Source organism: Tauraco erythrolophus, chromosome 3 (genome assembly GCF_009769465.1).
Source record: "Tauraco erythrolophus isolate bTauEry1 chromosome 3, bTauEry1.pri, whole genome shotgun sequence".
NCBI lineage: Eukaryota > Metazoa > Chordata > Aves > Musophagiformes > Musophagidae > Tauraco > Tauraco erythrolophus.
Window position 1 is genome coordinate 9,834,325 of NC_141467.1, and position 15,673 is coordinate 9,849,997.

Genomic DNA, 15,673 nt, shown 5'->3' on the forward strand with positions numbered 1-15,673 from the left:
AGTCAACAGCAGGCCTCTTGCTGCCTCCATGAAAATCTATTCAAGTTGCATCAAATTAAAACTGAAAAACTGCTGTCTGTGCACAGATTTTAGTAGTTCATTTCCCCAGGGGCTCTGCTTGTGCTATTCTTACACCAGCTGGGAAATATGCAGAAATTCTTCATGTAATTGCAGCTCTTGTTTTTTGTGGGGTGGGCTGGATTTGTGTGCTGGCATCCGATGTGAAGAAGAGGAGGGTTCTTTTCTGTGTTCAAAGGCTAATTTCCTCAGTCTTCTGTCGTCAGTGGATGTGCACAAACCGGCTTTTGTTCCTAGGTAGGCTGGTAATAACTTTGCTATTTCTTTCTGAACGAAGGAATGTATTTCATTCTTTATTACAATTTTCTCATGCCACCTTGTTTAGTAAGGCCTTGTATCATGTGTGGTACTGATTTATTGTTGGCTTTTTGAAAAGCTCAATTATTTTCTAAGGAAATATCAATTCACATAATGATTTATTTAAATACTGATTTTTAATATCATCATGCACAAAGTGATTCAGTCCACTAGTAGACCGAAGATAAACAATATAATGGAATTGTCTTTATAGTTCATAACTGCAAATGCTATAAATCCTGATTAATTTTGGTTACCTTCCCATTCCTAATGTTATAGTTTTATGAACCAGAGTTTATCTCATGCTGATTGTAGATTTACTTGAAGAAGGCTCAGTGTGTCTAGAATGTTTTTGATACTGCACAAGCAGGATTTAAGGAAGCATTAACCAGTCTGCTCAGGGAAGCTAATGAATTTGGAAGTCTACTGCTAGGTTGTGAGATTTGAACCAAATCTTCTAGCCTTCACCTCGTGTGTCAGATTTCAAGTAATTTACCTAGAGATTTTTACTGGTTCTAACCACTGTGAGTTTTCTGGAATTGTGTTTTTACAGGTAAGTTTTATAGAGTCTGTTTGAAGAGAAAGGTATGATTTATACCAAATTCAACATCTATACTTCTGGAAGTGATTTACCCGAAACTTGCTGTGATATTGTGCTCATTATTTTAAGTTTTTATAACTCTGAACTATGTGCTTTTTATAAATGTAAACTGTATTCACTTTTCAAAGAGATGACTAGTACTGTGGATGTGAAGTATGAGTGAAACATTCTGTAGAAAAAATATGTGAATATAGAATGATAAACTGATGTGTCCTGGATTGTGCATCCAAGATGTAATTTGGCTAATCTTCATCGTTTCAGAAAAGTAGCAGTTCTGTGTTGTGACATGATATTCTTGAAATAAATCTATTAATGCTTTCATTTTGAAAGTAGATAGGGAATCCTGGCTGCTTTTGATATAAGAAATTTCAGGTAATGGAAATGAGCCTTGTTAGTGACCTACTTTAAATTGGTATGAGTCATGTACACAGATTCTTCAGCTTTTGCTGTGTATTATAAGACACATTTTCATTAGCGCTTTTATAAATACAGTACTTTAACTTAGGTACTCACATTATCAGTCATCCCTCACTTCAAGTAAAAAGTCTGTGGCTTCATTTGATAAATTTATTGTATTACACAATGTCCTGTAGCTGCTGTTGAAAACTTCAAAGAAAAAATTACTCTAATGTGAAATTGAAAAGGACAGTTACTACCCTTTCAAAGTCTAGAATTTGAATCATCACTTAATTTTTATTTCAGATGTAGAAAAAAATCTGCTTGCTGATACCTGGCATACTTGTTTTAATATGAAGTATGCTTCATGTTTGAGCAGGGGCATTTAGCTCAAGTGTCTGTTTTGATTTCAGCAAACCAACGCACACAAACCTTGACCCAAATCCAATTTTTCCAATCACATGTTAATCAGCAACTTTATGTTGGTTTCAGAAATGCTGGTCATAAGCGTAGGCGACAGATCCAATATAGGGTGAAAACATTTAGAGTGGTGAGGCTGGGAAGAAAATAAGGCTCGGTGCAATATTCACAGAGATAAAAGCCATTATTTCCTAGTCTTTAACAAATATTTTTTTTCTGGAGTATGAATTAGATGGATGTGAAGATCCATTAGGGAAACAAACTTTTCATGCTGCTTAGGGGAGATATCCTTGTTTGTCTTAAGCAGAAGGTGGTGCTTTATTTTCAATCCAATTTGTTTAGAATTTGCATTAAAAAAAAAAAAAGGCCATGTTCCTTTTGTTTAAGAAGTGGGATTAAAGACTTCTTCATGGCTTCTTCAGACATTAAGGAAACGTACTAAAACTTGTGAAATATAAGGTCACAATGATTATAATAGCTTTTTCGTTAAATACATTATTTTGATTTCTGTAACATTTGCACTAGTTTAAGAACTTAATATCCCGTATTTTGGGTTCCTGTTTTGCAGCAAAAAAGTGTGTTTTAATGTAATGTAATTATTTTTCGATTTCATTATAAAAATGCCAAAGATTATTCCAGTTTGCAGTATACTTCCAGCAGCATCTTATATTCTGAGACTATAGAATTTAATTTTTGTTCATTTCATCAGTTTGTAATCAACCTCTGAAGCAGAACTTTTAGGAGGAAAAAACATAGTGAGTAATAGCCCATGGACTTGTCTCTTTGGGGAAGACATGAGGGTCTTTGGGAGGAGAAGTCACTAGTTTACTATTATCTATTTATTAATTATGGTTTATGTCAGGATTTAGATATTAGCAGGTATTGGTCAAGTAAAAATGAATTTACGGCCAGATAATATATTAATCAAGATTTTTCACAGACCTGGCATTTGAACTTAAACTTCTGAATTGTGTTTGGTTACTTAGATAACAGTTTATTTTTCCTTAGCATCCAGCAGTCAATAGCTCTTGAAAAAGACCTGGATAAATGTTTTGTGATGCAGAAATCTAGAATACACATTCCATTAAAGATTCCAGTGGTTTATTTTTGATTTAAAATTATTTTTAAAGTCAGGAGAGCTGTAGAAACTTTTACTGTAAATGAGAAACAATTTGCAATTGGGAAAATGTTTAAAGAAAATAGTATTTTATTATTTATTAAAACAATTTATTAAAACAATTTTCCGACTGGTTGACCGGTTGTTTAAAAACTGCTGTTACTTTTCTTGCTTTCACAAGTTTCATTGTCTGAGGTGAAACAGCATTTATCTTTTGCTGAGAAAATCAAGGAAAATATTGGGGAGATGTATGCAAAACCAGGGAATTTGACTAATATAGTTTAAAGATACCTAAGTTCAACAGGACATTTCTCTTTCATAGGCTCCAGGGCAGAATGCTTCAGCAGGAAGGGTTGTTGTATAAGGTAGAGAGATATATGTATAAAAGGCACACAGTTTGGTGTTGTGAACTTGGAGATGTCTGTGGCTTGAATACAGAAGGAAAAATATCCTGGCATACTTGTTATGTAGTTTCAGCAAAGCAGCTGCTTTAGCTTTGTGTAAATGGTGTGATACTAGCTGGGTTTAAGATCTTTTCTTTAAAAATTAACCAAAATTGAGCACTAGTAGACCTGTGATTATGTAAAGACTTTTTTTTTTTTTCAAGTGGTGCAGCTGAGTTGAGCTCTTCCTGTATATATATGTCTTTCACTGCTCATATGAAGCTTTTAGAAAATCTGTATCCCTACCTGACCTAGAGAGAATTTCTTTGATATAATTGTTTCCATCCTTTCTGTTGTCTGCCTTTTTGCCTTTTAGTCAGAAAATCGATGAGCTTTGTAAAAATGTCTTTAATAGTCCTTGGTGATTTCTGTTGTTTCGGTGGCTGGGACTTGCAGGAAATCTGGAATATTTTCTGATATATACCTGTGATTTAGCTTTTCTAACTATTTTTGTACTATTGCAGAACTACAGGTAGTATAGGTTTCAGTTTAAAAAAAAAAAGCGGTGAATTTAAATTAGTTAAACTTTAGAAAGAATGTATTTTCAGGTACAAAATTGGTTTTTGTGTTTGTTGAGTGCTAGATAAATGCTTTAATACCTGCGTAGCTGCAAAACTGAGAAAAACAGTGTACACTGATGGAAGATAAGTCAATCTAATATCATCTGTTCTAGCATTAACGTGCTTTAAAAAACCTAAAACTAAGAACTAAAACTTGCAATAGTGTTATTATACCTGTGATAGTGTAGCAAATACAGGCCAAACTGATCCAATTGGAATGATGTGACCTAAAGAACAAGTTATTTTTTCAGCTGTCTAATAAAAATATTATTTCTACTAAGTGTGGCATATTTCTAGACAGGAAAATTCTGAATCTAAAGGTACAATGGATTTTTTCCAGCCTCCTTAAAGAGATGAAAAGGAGGAGATCTTTTTCTCCTTCATGGCAATGCTGTTTCAGAGTGAGATGGTGACTCTTGCCTGACCACTTCATTGTGGGACTTCTTGAAGAGCTGGAAAAAAGAAGTAACCTTGCAGATATTCTTTAGAACGTTAGCTGGCTTTCTGGGGCAGATTAATTCTAGGTGTGATCTATAAACTCGGAATGAATTTCTAGATTTCATATTTTTGCTAAATACCTTTTTAAATCTATGAGCTTATTTATCTGTGAATATAGGTAAGAGCTGATCAAAGAATTATGGGCTAAGTTTCAAATTTATTGAATGTGTAGCTTTGTTTGGAACTTTCTTATGATGCACAGTGCAAACATTCTCGTTTGGGTAGGAGAGACATTAATTCACAACCGTAGCTGGTGCTATTGCTATGGACCTAGTCTTCAGCTTTTTTTGTGAAAAACAGCTAAGTTTTCTGTCACTTCAGAAGGAGAAATTCTGAAGTCTGTGTAGCAGTAAAGCAGTATTGTTGTCTTCTGGAGGGATAGATCTTAAGTGTTCATTCCTGTCCTTCAGGAGCACAGTGTTTTCTGCAATTCCCACTAGAGGCTGCTCAAACGCTAGTGCTAGGAATCAGTTGCCCTCCAGAATTCACTATTCTTCCTTCTCTTTATTTTCCTGTTCTTTGTTGTTCTCTTTTATTATTATTTCAATAGCAAGTACAGCAAAGCAGGTGGTGGTTTTTTTAAGTGGAAAAAACACTGGTTGGTCGGTACCTTACTAAATTATCTTGAGCCCTGCTGTGTTTGTGAATTTTGCACATTAATAAGTGAGCAATCATTCTGAAAAGCAAGTTAGCATAATATAGACATTTGGATTTTAATGCACTCTGAAAAGTCCATTTCTTAAGTAAAAAGGGACCACCAGTTGTAATGGTAGTCATGATATTTCTCTTTGAATAGATCTGGATTTTGTGAGAGGAAGTTGAGTGTGTGGTAAACAATGCACCTTCCACATCACAATCTGTAGAACTGAAGACTTCTCTTTTTTTCCTCAAATTTGTTTCCACATTGCCAACTGCCTTTCCACCCCCCCCCCCCCCCCCCCCTTTCTCCCCCTCCCTCCCAGGTGATCTGTATACAGATAAATAATTTAAGGAAATCTTTTCTGATTATGTGATTCATGTTTCCCTTTCTGACTGTTGTGGAGCAGTACCTTACTTGTTAGGGACTAAAAATTCTTGTTAAGTAATTGAGGCTGAATAGATGACTGTGCATGCTATGAAATTTGTTTACGAGGTCTTAACTTTTGCTTTTCCAGGGAGACCACTAGGATAGCAATTTCTAATTGATTACTGGCTAAGACTGTTAAAAATTTGTATACTTCAAGATAGCATCCAAGAAGAATGGCCAAACCAGGATTGAAGATTTGACTGATGCCTTCAGCTTGCAGCTTCCTTATTTTGAGCATCCAAACCTGTTAACTTTAAATCACTTTTTTCTACATTGGACTTATTAGTTATTTTCTTGCTTCATGAAGATCGCTTCTGTCTATTACAAGCAAAGGTGAAACAGCCATTTGCCAAAACTCAAAAGTTGCTTTAGGTTTTCTGCTATTTCATTCCATCATCTGTGTAGTTGTTTGCACCGATAATCAAGTTCATATACTGCAACAGATTAGTGTATCTGTCTCTGAACTGCAAAATGCTTTCTATTTTTGGTTGCTGTTTTGTTTGTAAAAATGTGATTTATCCTTCCTTCTGGTATAGGAGAAGTCCTGACAAAAGGTGAATAATAGTCCTATATTCACACAGCTCTATCCCAGAGTGACTAGCTGGTTAGCATTTGGGAAAAATAGTTTTTCCACTTTGGGATCCTGAGGAGGGACATGGAGTTCAGCATGAACCACCCAGAGCGACAGGGATCCTTTGAGGCGAGATTCACATGAGATAATTCAGGTCAGAAGGGACCTCAGGAGTTCTCTAGTCCAAATTTCTCTTTAATAGGGTGAGCTATGAAATAAGATCAGGTTTCTTAGGGCTTTTCATAGACATGATTTCTTTTAACTTGAGACTTTGAACAATTATGGTTAAAGAGGAGATTAAAAGATTTTGCATGTTTTTAAGGGCATGGGTGTGTAAAACAGCTAAATCTAGAGATTTGCCTATCATTAAAGGCTGTGTCTTCAGAGTAAACTTTCAAAGTGTGTTATTTTATATTGTCATAAAGTCATGTAAGAGTTAAAATTCTCCCAGTATGTTTACTTTTGCTTCATTTGAATAATTTAAGATTAGTATTGGTTTTGGTCAGCACAGTTTTGTTCCTCAGATAAGTGCCAGGCAGGAAGGGGTAAACCGGCAGTGTGCTCAAGAAGCAAAATTAAGTGATGAGTTCTGAAAGCTTCTTTTCCCAAAGTACAGACCCCAAGCTGTGAGACCAAGGTGCTGGGGCAAATATAGTGGTTCAGTGTCCTACTACAAAGGGAACTTCGGGTAGATCTCCCTTAACATGGCCCTGCTGTCACTCTTAAGTGCGTGTTATGGACTCGAGATTTGTTTATCTTTCTGAGTTGTTCATATATGGGCAATTATTACCGTGTTAATTATGTACCTTTATGAATCCCTGTGTCTGTTTAGGTGAGTTGTCCATCTATCGATACAATTTGATATTCATATAAGTATTTCTTGTAGCCCAGCTAGAGGCAAACTTTGAGGAAATGGAGGATCATCTATTGTGTCTTGAGGACCTATGTGAACAGTGTGAGCTGGAAAGGTACAAATGTATGCAGACAGTACAGCTGGAAAACTACAAGAAAACAAAAAGGTAAATAAAACAATTGCTATAAATATAAACTAGCATTGAATATAAGCCTTTTGTGGTTATTTCCCCCATATGTAATATAATATAATCCCTTTTATTTTCATCTTTCAAAGAAACAGTCTCTGACAGGAAGTTGCGAATTTGTGATAGGTTCATTAAGTGTTGGTCTAACTCTCCGTGATGAACAAGGAGTGTGTGTATTTGCAAAATTATCACTACATTGTTGTTAAGATGAAGTCATGCTTATTTTTCTTTACAAAAATTGAGGTAAGGGGGATTGTTAATAAGCACTGATAAGTTGTTTCTTTTAATCTTTTGCCCTGTTTTTTTAATTTCTTTTTTTTCCCCCATGTATTGTAATCTGAAAAGTGAAGATGTCTTTTCCTCTTATCTTCTTTTCAGTTCTATCCTATTCTGTACTATGAGTACCTTTCGCTCCGTAGGTTAGGCATTACTTCCCTGCCATTCTCTTACTTGCAAAACCAAGTTTACCTAAAAGATAAAGGAGCAAGAGATAAATGTTAAGAGCTTAACTTAAATCTTGACTTTCTTGGTTTTGTTACTGACAGTGCCAAAAATAACATTACTGAAGGAGATAAGAAAAGCAGTATTAGGTCCACAACATAAATGAGGAAATGAGGAATTAAATTGAAGCAATTTGTCAAAGACAGTCTCTGACAGACCTGCGTTCGGGAGTGCTGGGTAGATGCAGATGCTGACAGACCTGGAGCCAGCTGATCACTGACATGAGGATACTTGATCTGTGGAACCAGGTATCCTCCTTTTAGCCAGGGAAAGCACTCTGCCACCCTCCCTGCTTCTCTTGATTGCAGAAGCAAATTTGACTCATGTGGTATGGTCAGAACAACTGGTTTGGTTTATGGTCCTAATTAGGATGGTGATGAAGGGCAGGGCTGTGCCAAACAGCACTGGTCACATTTTGCATTTTGTTTTCCTCTGTCTTGACCCTTGTACCTATTTTCTTTTTTTTTTTTTTTTTATTCCGCTCTCCTCCCAAATAAACAATCCACTCCTAAGTAATTTTTCCCTATTGGTCCTGGTGTTGATACTCAAATTTGATATTTCTGACACTGTTATCTAGGGAATCTTGGCCTTCTGTGGTGTTACAGATAATGGTTACCCAAGTACTGCTGGCATTGCAAGTTCTGCCTCCCAGAAAGTCCTTGATACCTTAAAGATCTCACTTCAATTTTCTGTGAAGTTTGGCTGTTTCTAACTTAGCTCCCCTTTAACCAGCTGTGAAATTCAACTGTCCCTCATGGTCTTATCTTCAGCTTTTGTCAGCTTTTTACTATGTTGTCCCTCTCATCCAGCAATTTCTCGTGTCATGTCCTTTAGTTTTTCACATCCTGTTCAGTTAGCTTAACCTCAGGCCAGGGCCTCGGCAGTGGTCTTGTCATTTTCCTGCAACCTGGATTTTCTCTTTCCCAACACCATTTTCTCTCTCTCTCTCTCTTTCTCTCTCTCTCTCTCTCTCTCTGGGAAGAGTCAGCAGTAATCAGTATGGCTGAATATTCACTCGTAGAGACCTGTTTAAGTAATTAAATAATACAAATAATTTCAAAATTCTAAATATGTGCTATATAACCAAATAACACACAAATTTAAAAAGTGCTTAAAGCAACAGATTTGTACCCCTAAAATACAGTAACCTTTCTGAAGTTTTCTGAGTTTTGTTTATTCTCTCTGCTGTCCTCATTCCCTCTCCTCTTCTCCTAGCCTCTGTTTTCAACATCAAAATAAAGTGTTAAACTGTTGCCTCCTCTGCTTAGCAGCATCTAATCAGTTCTATAAATAGAAAGCTAAGCAAACTACTTAAGGTAATTATAAGCTGATTACATTTGGTCAGATCTAGACAAAACAGGAAGAATGCAGGTAATTTCTGGATGATCATTACCGCTGTATTTATTTAGGTAAGAAATAAACTGCTAGCTTGTTACTAGGACACTTAACCAATGTAGATACTCGAGGAACAAACAGGCAGTTAGCTTAATGTGAGCATGATTTGTTATGTATGCTTGAAACTCATATTCTGTCTTCCTTTCTTTAAGGTTTGGGGTTTTTACTGTGATACCAGCTACTGAAAGAATCAAGTGGGGGTTCAGTGCTCTCTGTTTAACACAAAAATTATTGTCAAGGAGTGAGTGGTTTTGTGTTAAAAAAACCCAAGTATTTCCTGTGTTTTGACAATATAGGGAAGAAAACTGAGATGAACACAAACTCTAGAAACTGTGGTTGTTTTAAGCATGTAGCAAAAAGTGGTTTTATTATGAAGTCGCTGTAGAGCTTAGGCTAGAAGCTCACGTATTTCAAGTCTTTTGAAAAATCTTCCTATATGAAAGATTTAAAAGAAAGTGCTTTAGGTCAACATTAAACCTTTGAAATGCAGCTTATGGTAACTATGGGAACTGATTTTCAGAAATAGGTCTCCCTATTAAATAGAGCAACTTTATTTTTGTTAAAAGAGATCAATTTTTTCCCTTTTTTCACTGTGTTGAGTACTAGTTTCAAAGTAGATTCATCAATCCAAAGTGTTTTCTACAATATATTTTAAAGCCTGATATTTGAGGGATTGATTGTTTTTCTGTGTGCTTATGTCTGGATTTTTAATGTTCTCTTTTTCTGGTTTTTAAATCCATTGATCAGGGTGCCAGTATTGTTGTATGAAGTCTAGATTCCACCCTTGTTTTCTCTAGTTAGTCTTGCTGCAATTGTTTACATGTGTGTTAGCATTAAACCATGCTGGTTTGTTTCGTGTTCTTTTCTCAGTCAAGCACAATTCTTCTTCCCTTCACCCTCCTACTGAGGATGTAGTTTCTGATTGCAGAAAACTCCTTGTATCCCTCCAGTCTCCGATGGCAATTCCCGCATTCCCAAGGCAGTGCACTGTCCCTTTTCAGAAGCGCTGTCAGAAGCGCACTTTTGCACCAATTTTTATGTGCACCAAATCGCAGGCTTATGGTGTAAGATAAAATGATTCTGTCCTGAAGCTGTAGTTCCTGTGAAGCTCTTGGAACCATTTGTATCCATTTCAGACAGATCACCATTTTTTGAAAAAATAGCAACTCCTGGTTATTTTATCAATTAAAAGGAGCTGCCCAGCTGCAACATTGTGTTTGAATACATTGGACTCGTCACTGGAAATGGGTGAATACATTTTGCTGTGTGTCATTTGACTTTAAACATAGTAGTCTGAATTTTAATTTTTTAGGATTTCTTGTTTAAGAATCCTTTCTGGTTTTCAGTACTTTTCTGCTTTGAGAACAGACATAGAAGGAAAAATAATAAAGAAATCTAAAATCCTGAGTCTGAAGTATACTCTGGTGCTAGGACATACTTCAACAGATGAATGTTTAGTGGTATTGCAGACCTTAGTGGGACTAAGTTTTTTTCCTTTCTGGTGAGATTTGAAGAAGTGCTTTACCTGAAAAGAAAATATGTTCCTAAAAGGTATATTTATTCCTAGTTTTTGTATTTTAAAGGGTTATTTGTTGTCAAATAATGTGTAACCCCATGCTTTTGTAATTAATGCAGTAGGAGTTGGGCAGATTGTCATAGTTCGTGTTAGATGCATTGCCATTCTGCAATGGTGGTTTTATGCTTCTGGAGGAGAAGAATGTTTGATTCACTTTCTTCATTAGATGTCACTTTGTGAGTAAAGTTTGGCCAGTTTTTGAATACAGTATTCTTTTTTTTCTTTTAATGCTTATGGAGAAATTGATGGCCAATTTAAAGGAAAGTCTGGATTTTGTTGTGTGGCCGTTTACCAAAAGCAGGTTTGCAGGAACCCTTTTTCTTTCTAGGAAAGACTAAAGATGGTGGAGTTGATGGTGGAGGTGGCCTTTGACAGCAGAGTTTTGTGCCTTCTCTTAAACTTCAACTTCTCTTAAATTTCTTTCTGGCTTCTCAATTTTTTTTTGTAGCTTGTAGCTGTTCGTAGCTTCTTTGAAATTTCTTGTCTCAAATTGCAGCTTTGAACTTTGATTCTTAAACTTTTGGTTGTATGATACAAATAAACTGTTCTGATACATGTATCTTTTAGTGATCCAATGACATTGCATACAAGATAAAAGTTAAAAAAAACTTAAATTTAAAAACTATTCCCTTTTTTCGAATAGGAAGAGGATGAAAGCAAAACCTTAAAAACTGGGTCGTGTGCAAAGTCTTACATCTGAAGGCATAAGCTTTCGGAGAGAGCTACGAATTTATTCCACATTTCAGATTCCAGTTTGGAGTGGTTCCAGTGCTAAACAGCCTGTACCAGTCTTTCAGCAGAGGACTAAACACTTGGTTGCTTTTAATGATTTCACTTCTACCATTTTTCTTCTGTTTTTAATGACGTCTCCCTAATTTTTACTGTTCTTTCAAATGATAGCACCTGAAAGGTGGCAGCAAACGTTCGTCAAGATAAATATTTGTTTATTTTTTTGAAACATCCAAAAATAAATGCTTTCCTTGTACCCTGAAACTGCTGAGTATATTAGGGTAGGTTTTGGTTTTAGTGTTATTTATTAGCTTGATTTGCAGCTAATGTTTGCAATTTCTGTTATGAAATTTTGCTTTGATCTGTTCGATCTTCTGGAATGAAGTTGATGTAGAAGTTTTGCTGGAAGATACAGAAAGATTTCAGCTACTTCTGTAGCTCCATTTGAGTATGGAACCAAAAAAAAATCTCCATTGCAACGTCATTTAAATTCTTTAGTTCTTTGCTCTTCTCTTTACCTGGATAAAATTTCTCATTTGATGGTGAAGAATCCTGACTTGTTTTTTCAGTGTTTCTTCAGATAAATAGAAAACCTTGCCAGCTGCTTAATTTCAATGATATTTTAGCAGTAGTTTTAGTATTTATTGATTTTTTTTTTTCATTATTTAAAGGCTTTTCATTGCTTCAGGCTCAAAGGTATTTCAAAGTAGTCGTTGACCTAAGTGATCTGACGAGGGTATTCAAGCAATCCGGGGGAGGGAAAACATTTTTGTGTCATTGTCATGAGTGCTAATCCTAAGTACACAAAAAAGTACTCATATTATTTCTGTGCACTGTGCAAGTGACGTAAGTTTTGAGTTTTCAGGTTTTTTGCTTTTATTTCTGTTGACATCCAGAGGAAAGTCCCTCTCATGGCTTTTTAGCTGACTAAAGCTTGAATCAGGCCGTGGAAGGAATTTTTTTTTAATATCATTTTGAAAACTTAACTGTATCACACATAATAGGTGAAATGCAGTGTCTCTCAGGCTTTGTTATGGCTCTTGTTAGGTGCCAGAAATATTTTTAAATGAAATTGCAGATAAGCAGCTATACCTTCTTTAAATGTTAATTTTTGTTTGTAAATATTTACAACTCAACATTTATGAACACATTTCATTGTAAATCTTTCAAATTTGATATGTAATTTTTACCATCCATATGCCGCATTGAGATTGTCTTTTGTTTATGCTTGAGTCTAGTATTTTGAATTTACTGGCTGTTACTTTCAGAGCTAGTGTTATAAAATCGTTCCTGACATTCATTTATGACTTTGGTACTTTCTTGTCTGCCTACTCTTTCCTTAAAGATAGACTACAGAACTGTCGATTCTGCCTGCTGGCATCATTGTAAAGAACTCGGTGTTTCTGTGGTCTCTCAGTATTTAACTGAATTCCCTAGTGTTTTGTTACATTTGGAAAATTGATCTTAGCGTTACAACCCTTTGCATGCAGTAGAACCTGAGAACCTTGTCTTACTTCTGTTGAACAAACTAAATTCCCGTTGGTTCCATTCGCTTAAAGCAGGATGCTTTTGACTACACTGGATTTTTTTAACAATTGTTTTTTAAATCTACATTCTTATTTGACTAGGTATTTATCAGTGATTCTGTGGGTTGAGATCATATGGGCAATATTTTGAGATTACTGGTGGCATTTATTATCTTGAGGCAATCAAAGAATAGTTTGACTCCTTTGAAAGCCATTGTTTAAAGAAATATAAATAAGAATTTGTAATGAACTGAGCAGCCAGGGAATTGCTGATAATTCTTCACCATTTACAGGTGAAAGTTAGGATGATCTGCTTTCAGAAGTATTTACAAAGCTTTGAGCTGTCTGCCTTCAATATGCTACTCACATCTTTTAAGAATTTCCCTTGTGGATACCTGCTTAAAACAGTGTGTAGCAGCTGTGCAAATGTACAAGCAGGATGTGTGGTTTTGCAGTTACTGCCTGTTCCTCAACTGGGTAGTGAAAATATGACAGCAGTCACTGCTAGGTGATCAGGAAGCTCTCAAGCAGAAGTTATTATCTTTGACACTTTGTCTTTCCATTCTGTTTAGGTTTTATTTAAAAAAAACTAAAAGCCGAAACCAAACAAAACCACTGCAGTGAATCTGCTACTGCAGGCCTTACATTAAGTTCTGGTCAAGTTGAATCAATGCTGCACAGCTGTGTTCTGAGTTCCAAGGGTTTGGGAAAGTTTGGTTTTGTTTAGTAAAAAAGTGCTGATCTGTGTGATTGTAAAGAATTGTAAAGAAGCAAATGAATTGTGAAATAATGGAAACATCTTTAAGTTTGCAGGCAGCCTGAATTTTAAATGTGATTTTAGGTGTGTGAATTGACCTGTTTTCATCAGCTACTTTAATTTTTTAAATGTAAAAGTGACAAGAGAAAACAACGCAATTATTTCCATGCCACATGCTTTAGAAGAAACTTCAAGCTTCAGTAATTATAAACTCAGTTGTCATTTACTGGCAGCTGTATTTTCTTGATTCATAGTGCATTTTTAGGTATTAAAATTGTCAGAATATAGAAAATCAGAAATACATCTTCAGTCTAAGATAGAATGCTTGATTCAAGTGTTGTTTGGATTTGGCTTCAGGTAAGATATCCCCTTTCAAAGCAAGATGGGGTTTTCTTGAAGTAATAGTATGTTGTTGAGGCTATGTGTGTGTTTTATTGTTTACCTTAACAGAGCACAGAAAGGGTGGGACTGCTTCTGTCCTCTGCTTTCAGTTCTCTGGTATGGCCTGTGTCTGTGCAGCACACTTCCACAGATTACCTGACTTTATTTCTGTGCTCTCTCTAGAAGTGATTACAGATGAGTATTGATAAATTTGTCCAATTGCTGTAGAACAGGTGGGGCCTCTCTGTCCTTCTCTGTCTCCACACTACACTGGTTCAGGAACATCTGAGACTGACCTTGAAGCTGCCACATCCTACAACCCAGTTGTGCAAACCAGGAGCCACGCGCTGTGGATGGCTTCTGTGTGTTACAGAGCACCACACTAGAGTCTGTTACACAATTTGTAAATCTGGCTGGATCACCTAGAAGATCCGAGGGTGGAATTTAAGAGGAATGGTGTGATGTCCATGTAACTTGAATTTACAGGATTTAAGCATTGTCTGTATATTTACACACAGTTGTAATTTTCTGAGGCTGGAAACTTTCAGCAAGCATTTGTTTTTGATCTTTACTTGCCTTCCCCCTCTTGCTTTTCCTTCTCCTTTCATATTCTTCTTTCTGGATTTATTTTTCTTCATCAGTGATACTAAATAGAATCTTCTTTCTAGTGTCCGTCTCTTCTGCCCAGTGACTGAAGCTGGGTTAATCCAACAGTGTAATGAAAAGGCTGAGGGGAATGGGAAGGTAATTGGGAATTTTTGTTTGACTTCTAACTGTTCATGTGAGTTCTGGTTGTGTCAGTTACCGTGTGGGACTAGTAGACTGTAGACTAGTATACTGTAGACTGTTTGCTTCACCTGTGGTCTCCAAAACTATGTATTCTCACCACAAACTCTGAAGCTCAACTTTTCTGTGAATGAAGAAGTTGAGACCGCTGACATGATCATGAAAACATTACAGGTAACTTAAAAATAATAATTCAAAAGACACCTCCTGTATCAGCAGAACTTCAAAGCACGACAGTTTTAATTACCCTCAGAATTCATTGTACTTCTTGCAAATAAAAAATTGTATAAAAGATGTACTTCAGACTAAAAAGGGGTATTATGTTTTTTTCAGTGTCTATATGTATCCTTTTCCTCTATACCTGTGGCTCAGATCTTTTTTGATGAGATGTATCAGAGAAGTTCTCAACAGAATCTCTTGCATTAACAATGCTTTGATTTCATTTCTGTAGGTTATTTTGAACTATGAGACATTGTCAGCTGTGCGTTTTTAGGCATGGTGCAGAGGGGTTTATCATCAGATTTACCTATGTCCATCATGCTCAGAAGAGGCCCAGAATCTGATTAGTGTGGCTCTTATGCTGGCATTAAAATATTCCCAAATATCTTTGTCATGACTTAGGTGTTATGTTGAAGAAGTAGGCAACCAGGCTTATGCCACTGGGGTTTTGCTGACAGTTGTTGCCCTTTACTTGCTGCTATCCTGTTGGTCGTTTTCAACTGAGTTTGAGAGGTAAAGAATTTTGCGGAGTAATTAAGTCCCCCCTCTATTTCATGAAAACAAGCAACTGGGAAGGAAGAGATGAAAATTACTGCCTCTATGTGCGACCAAACAGTTTTCATGGGTGTAACTTCAGTGTAATGGAGCCTCTAGGGCCGCTTGCCTCTCAGGGAATAAGCTGGCCTTCGTAAGTTGCATGGCACATAGAACAAGAT

General features: G+C 36.1%; 1 protein-coding gene across 1 annotated transcript in view; it reads left to right on the forward strand.

Moving 5' to 3' along the window:
- DTNBP1 (dystrobrevin binding protein 1) overlaps positions 1–15,673 on the forward strand; it is a 68,529-nt gene that overhangs the window by 11,502 nt on the left and 41,354 nt on the right. Inside the window, exon 6 of the mRNA XM_086609001.1 lies at positions 6,934–7,066. Within this exon, the coding sequence (XP_086465127.1) occupies positions 6,934–7,066 (133 nt within the window). The remainder of the gene's footprint in view (positions 1–6,933; positions 7,067–15,673) is intronic.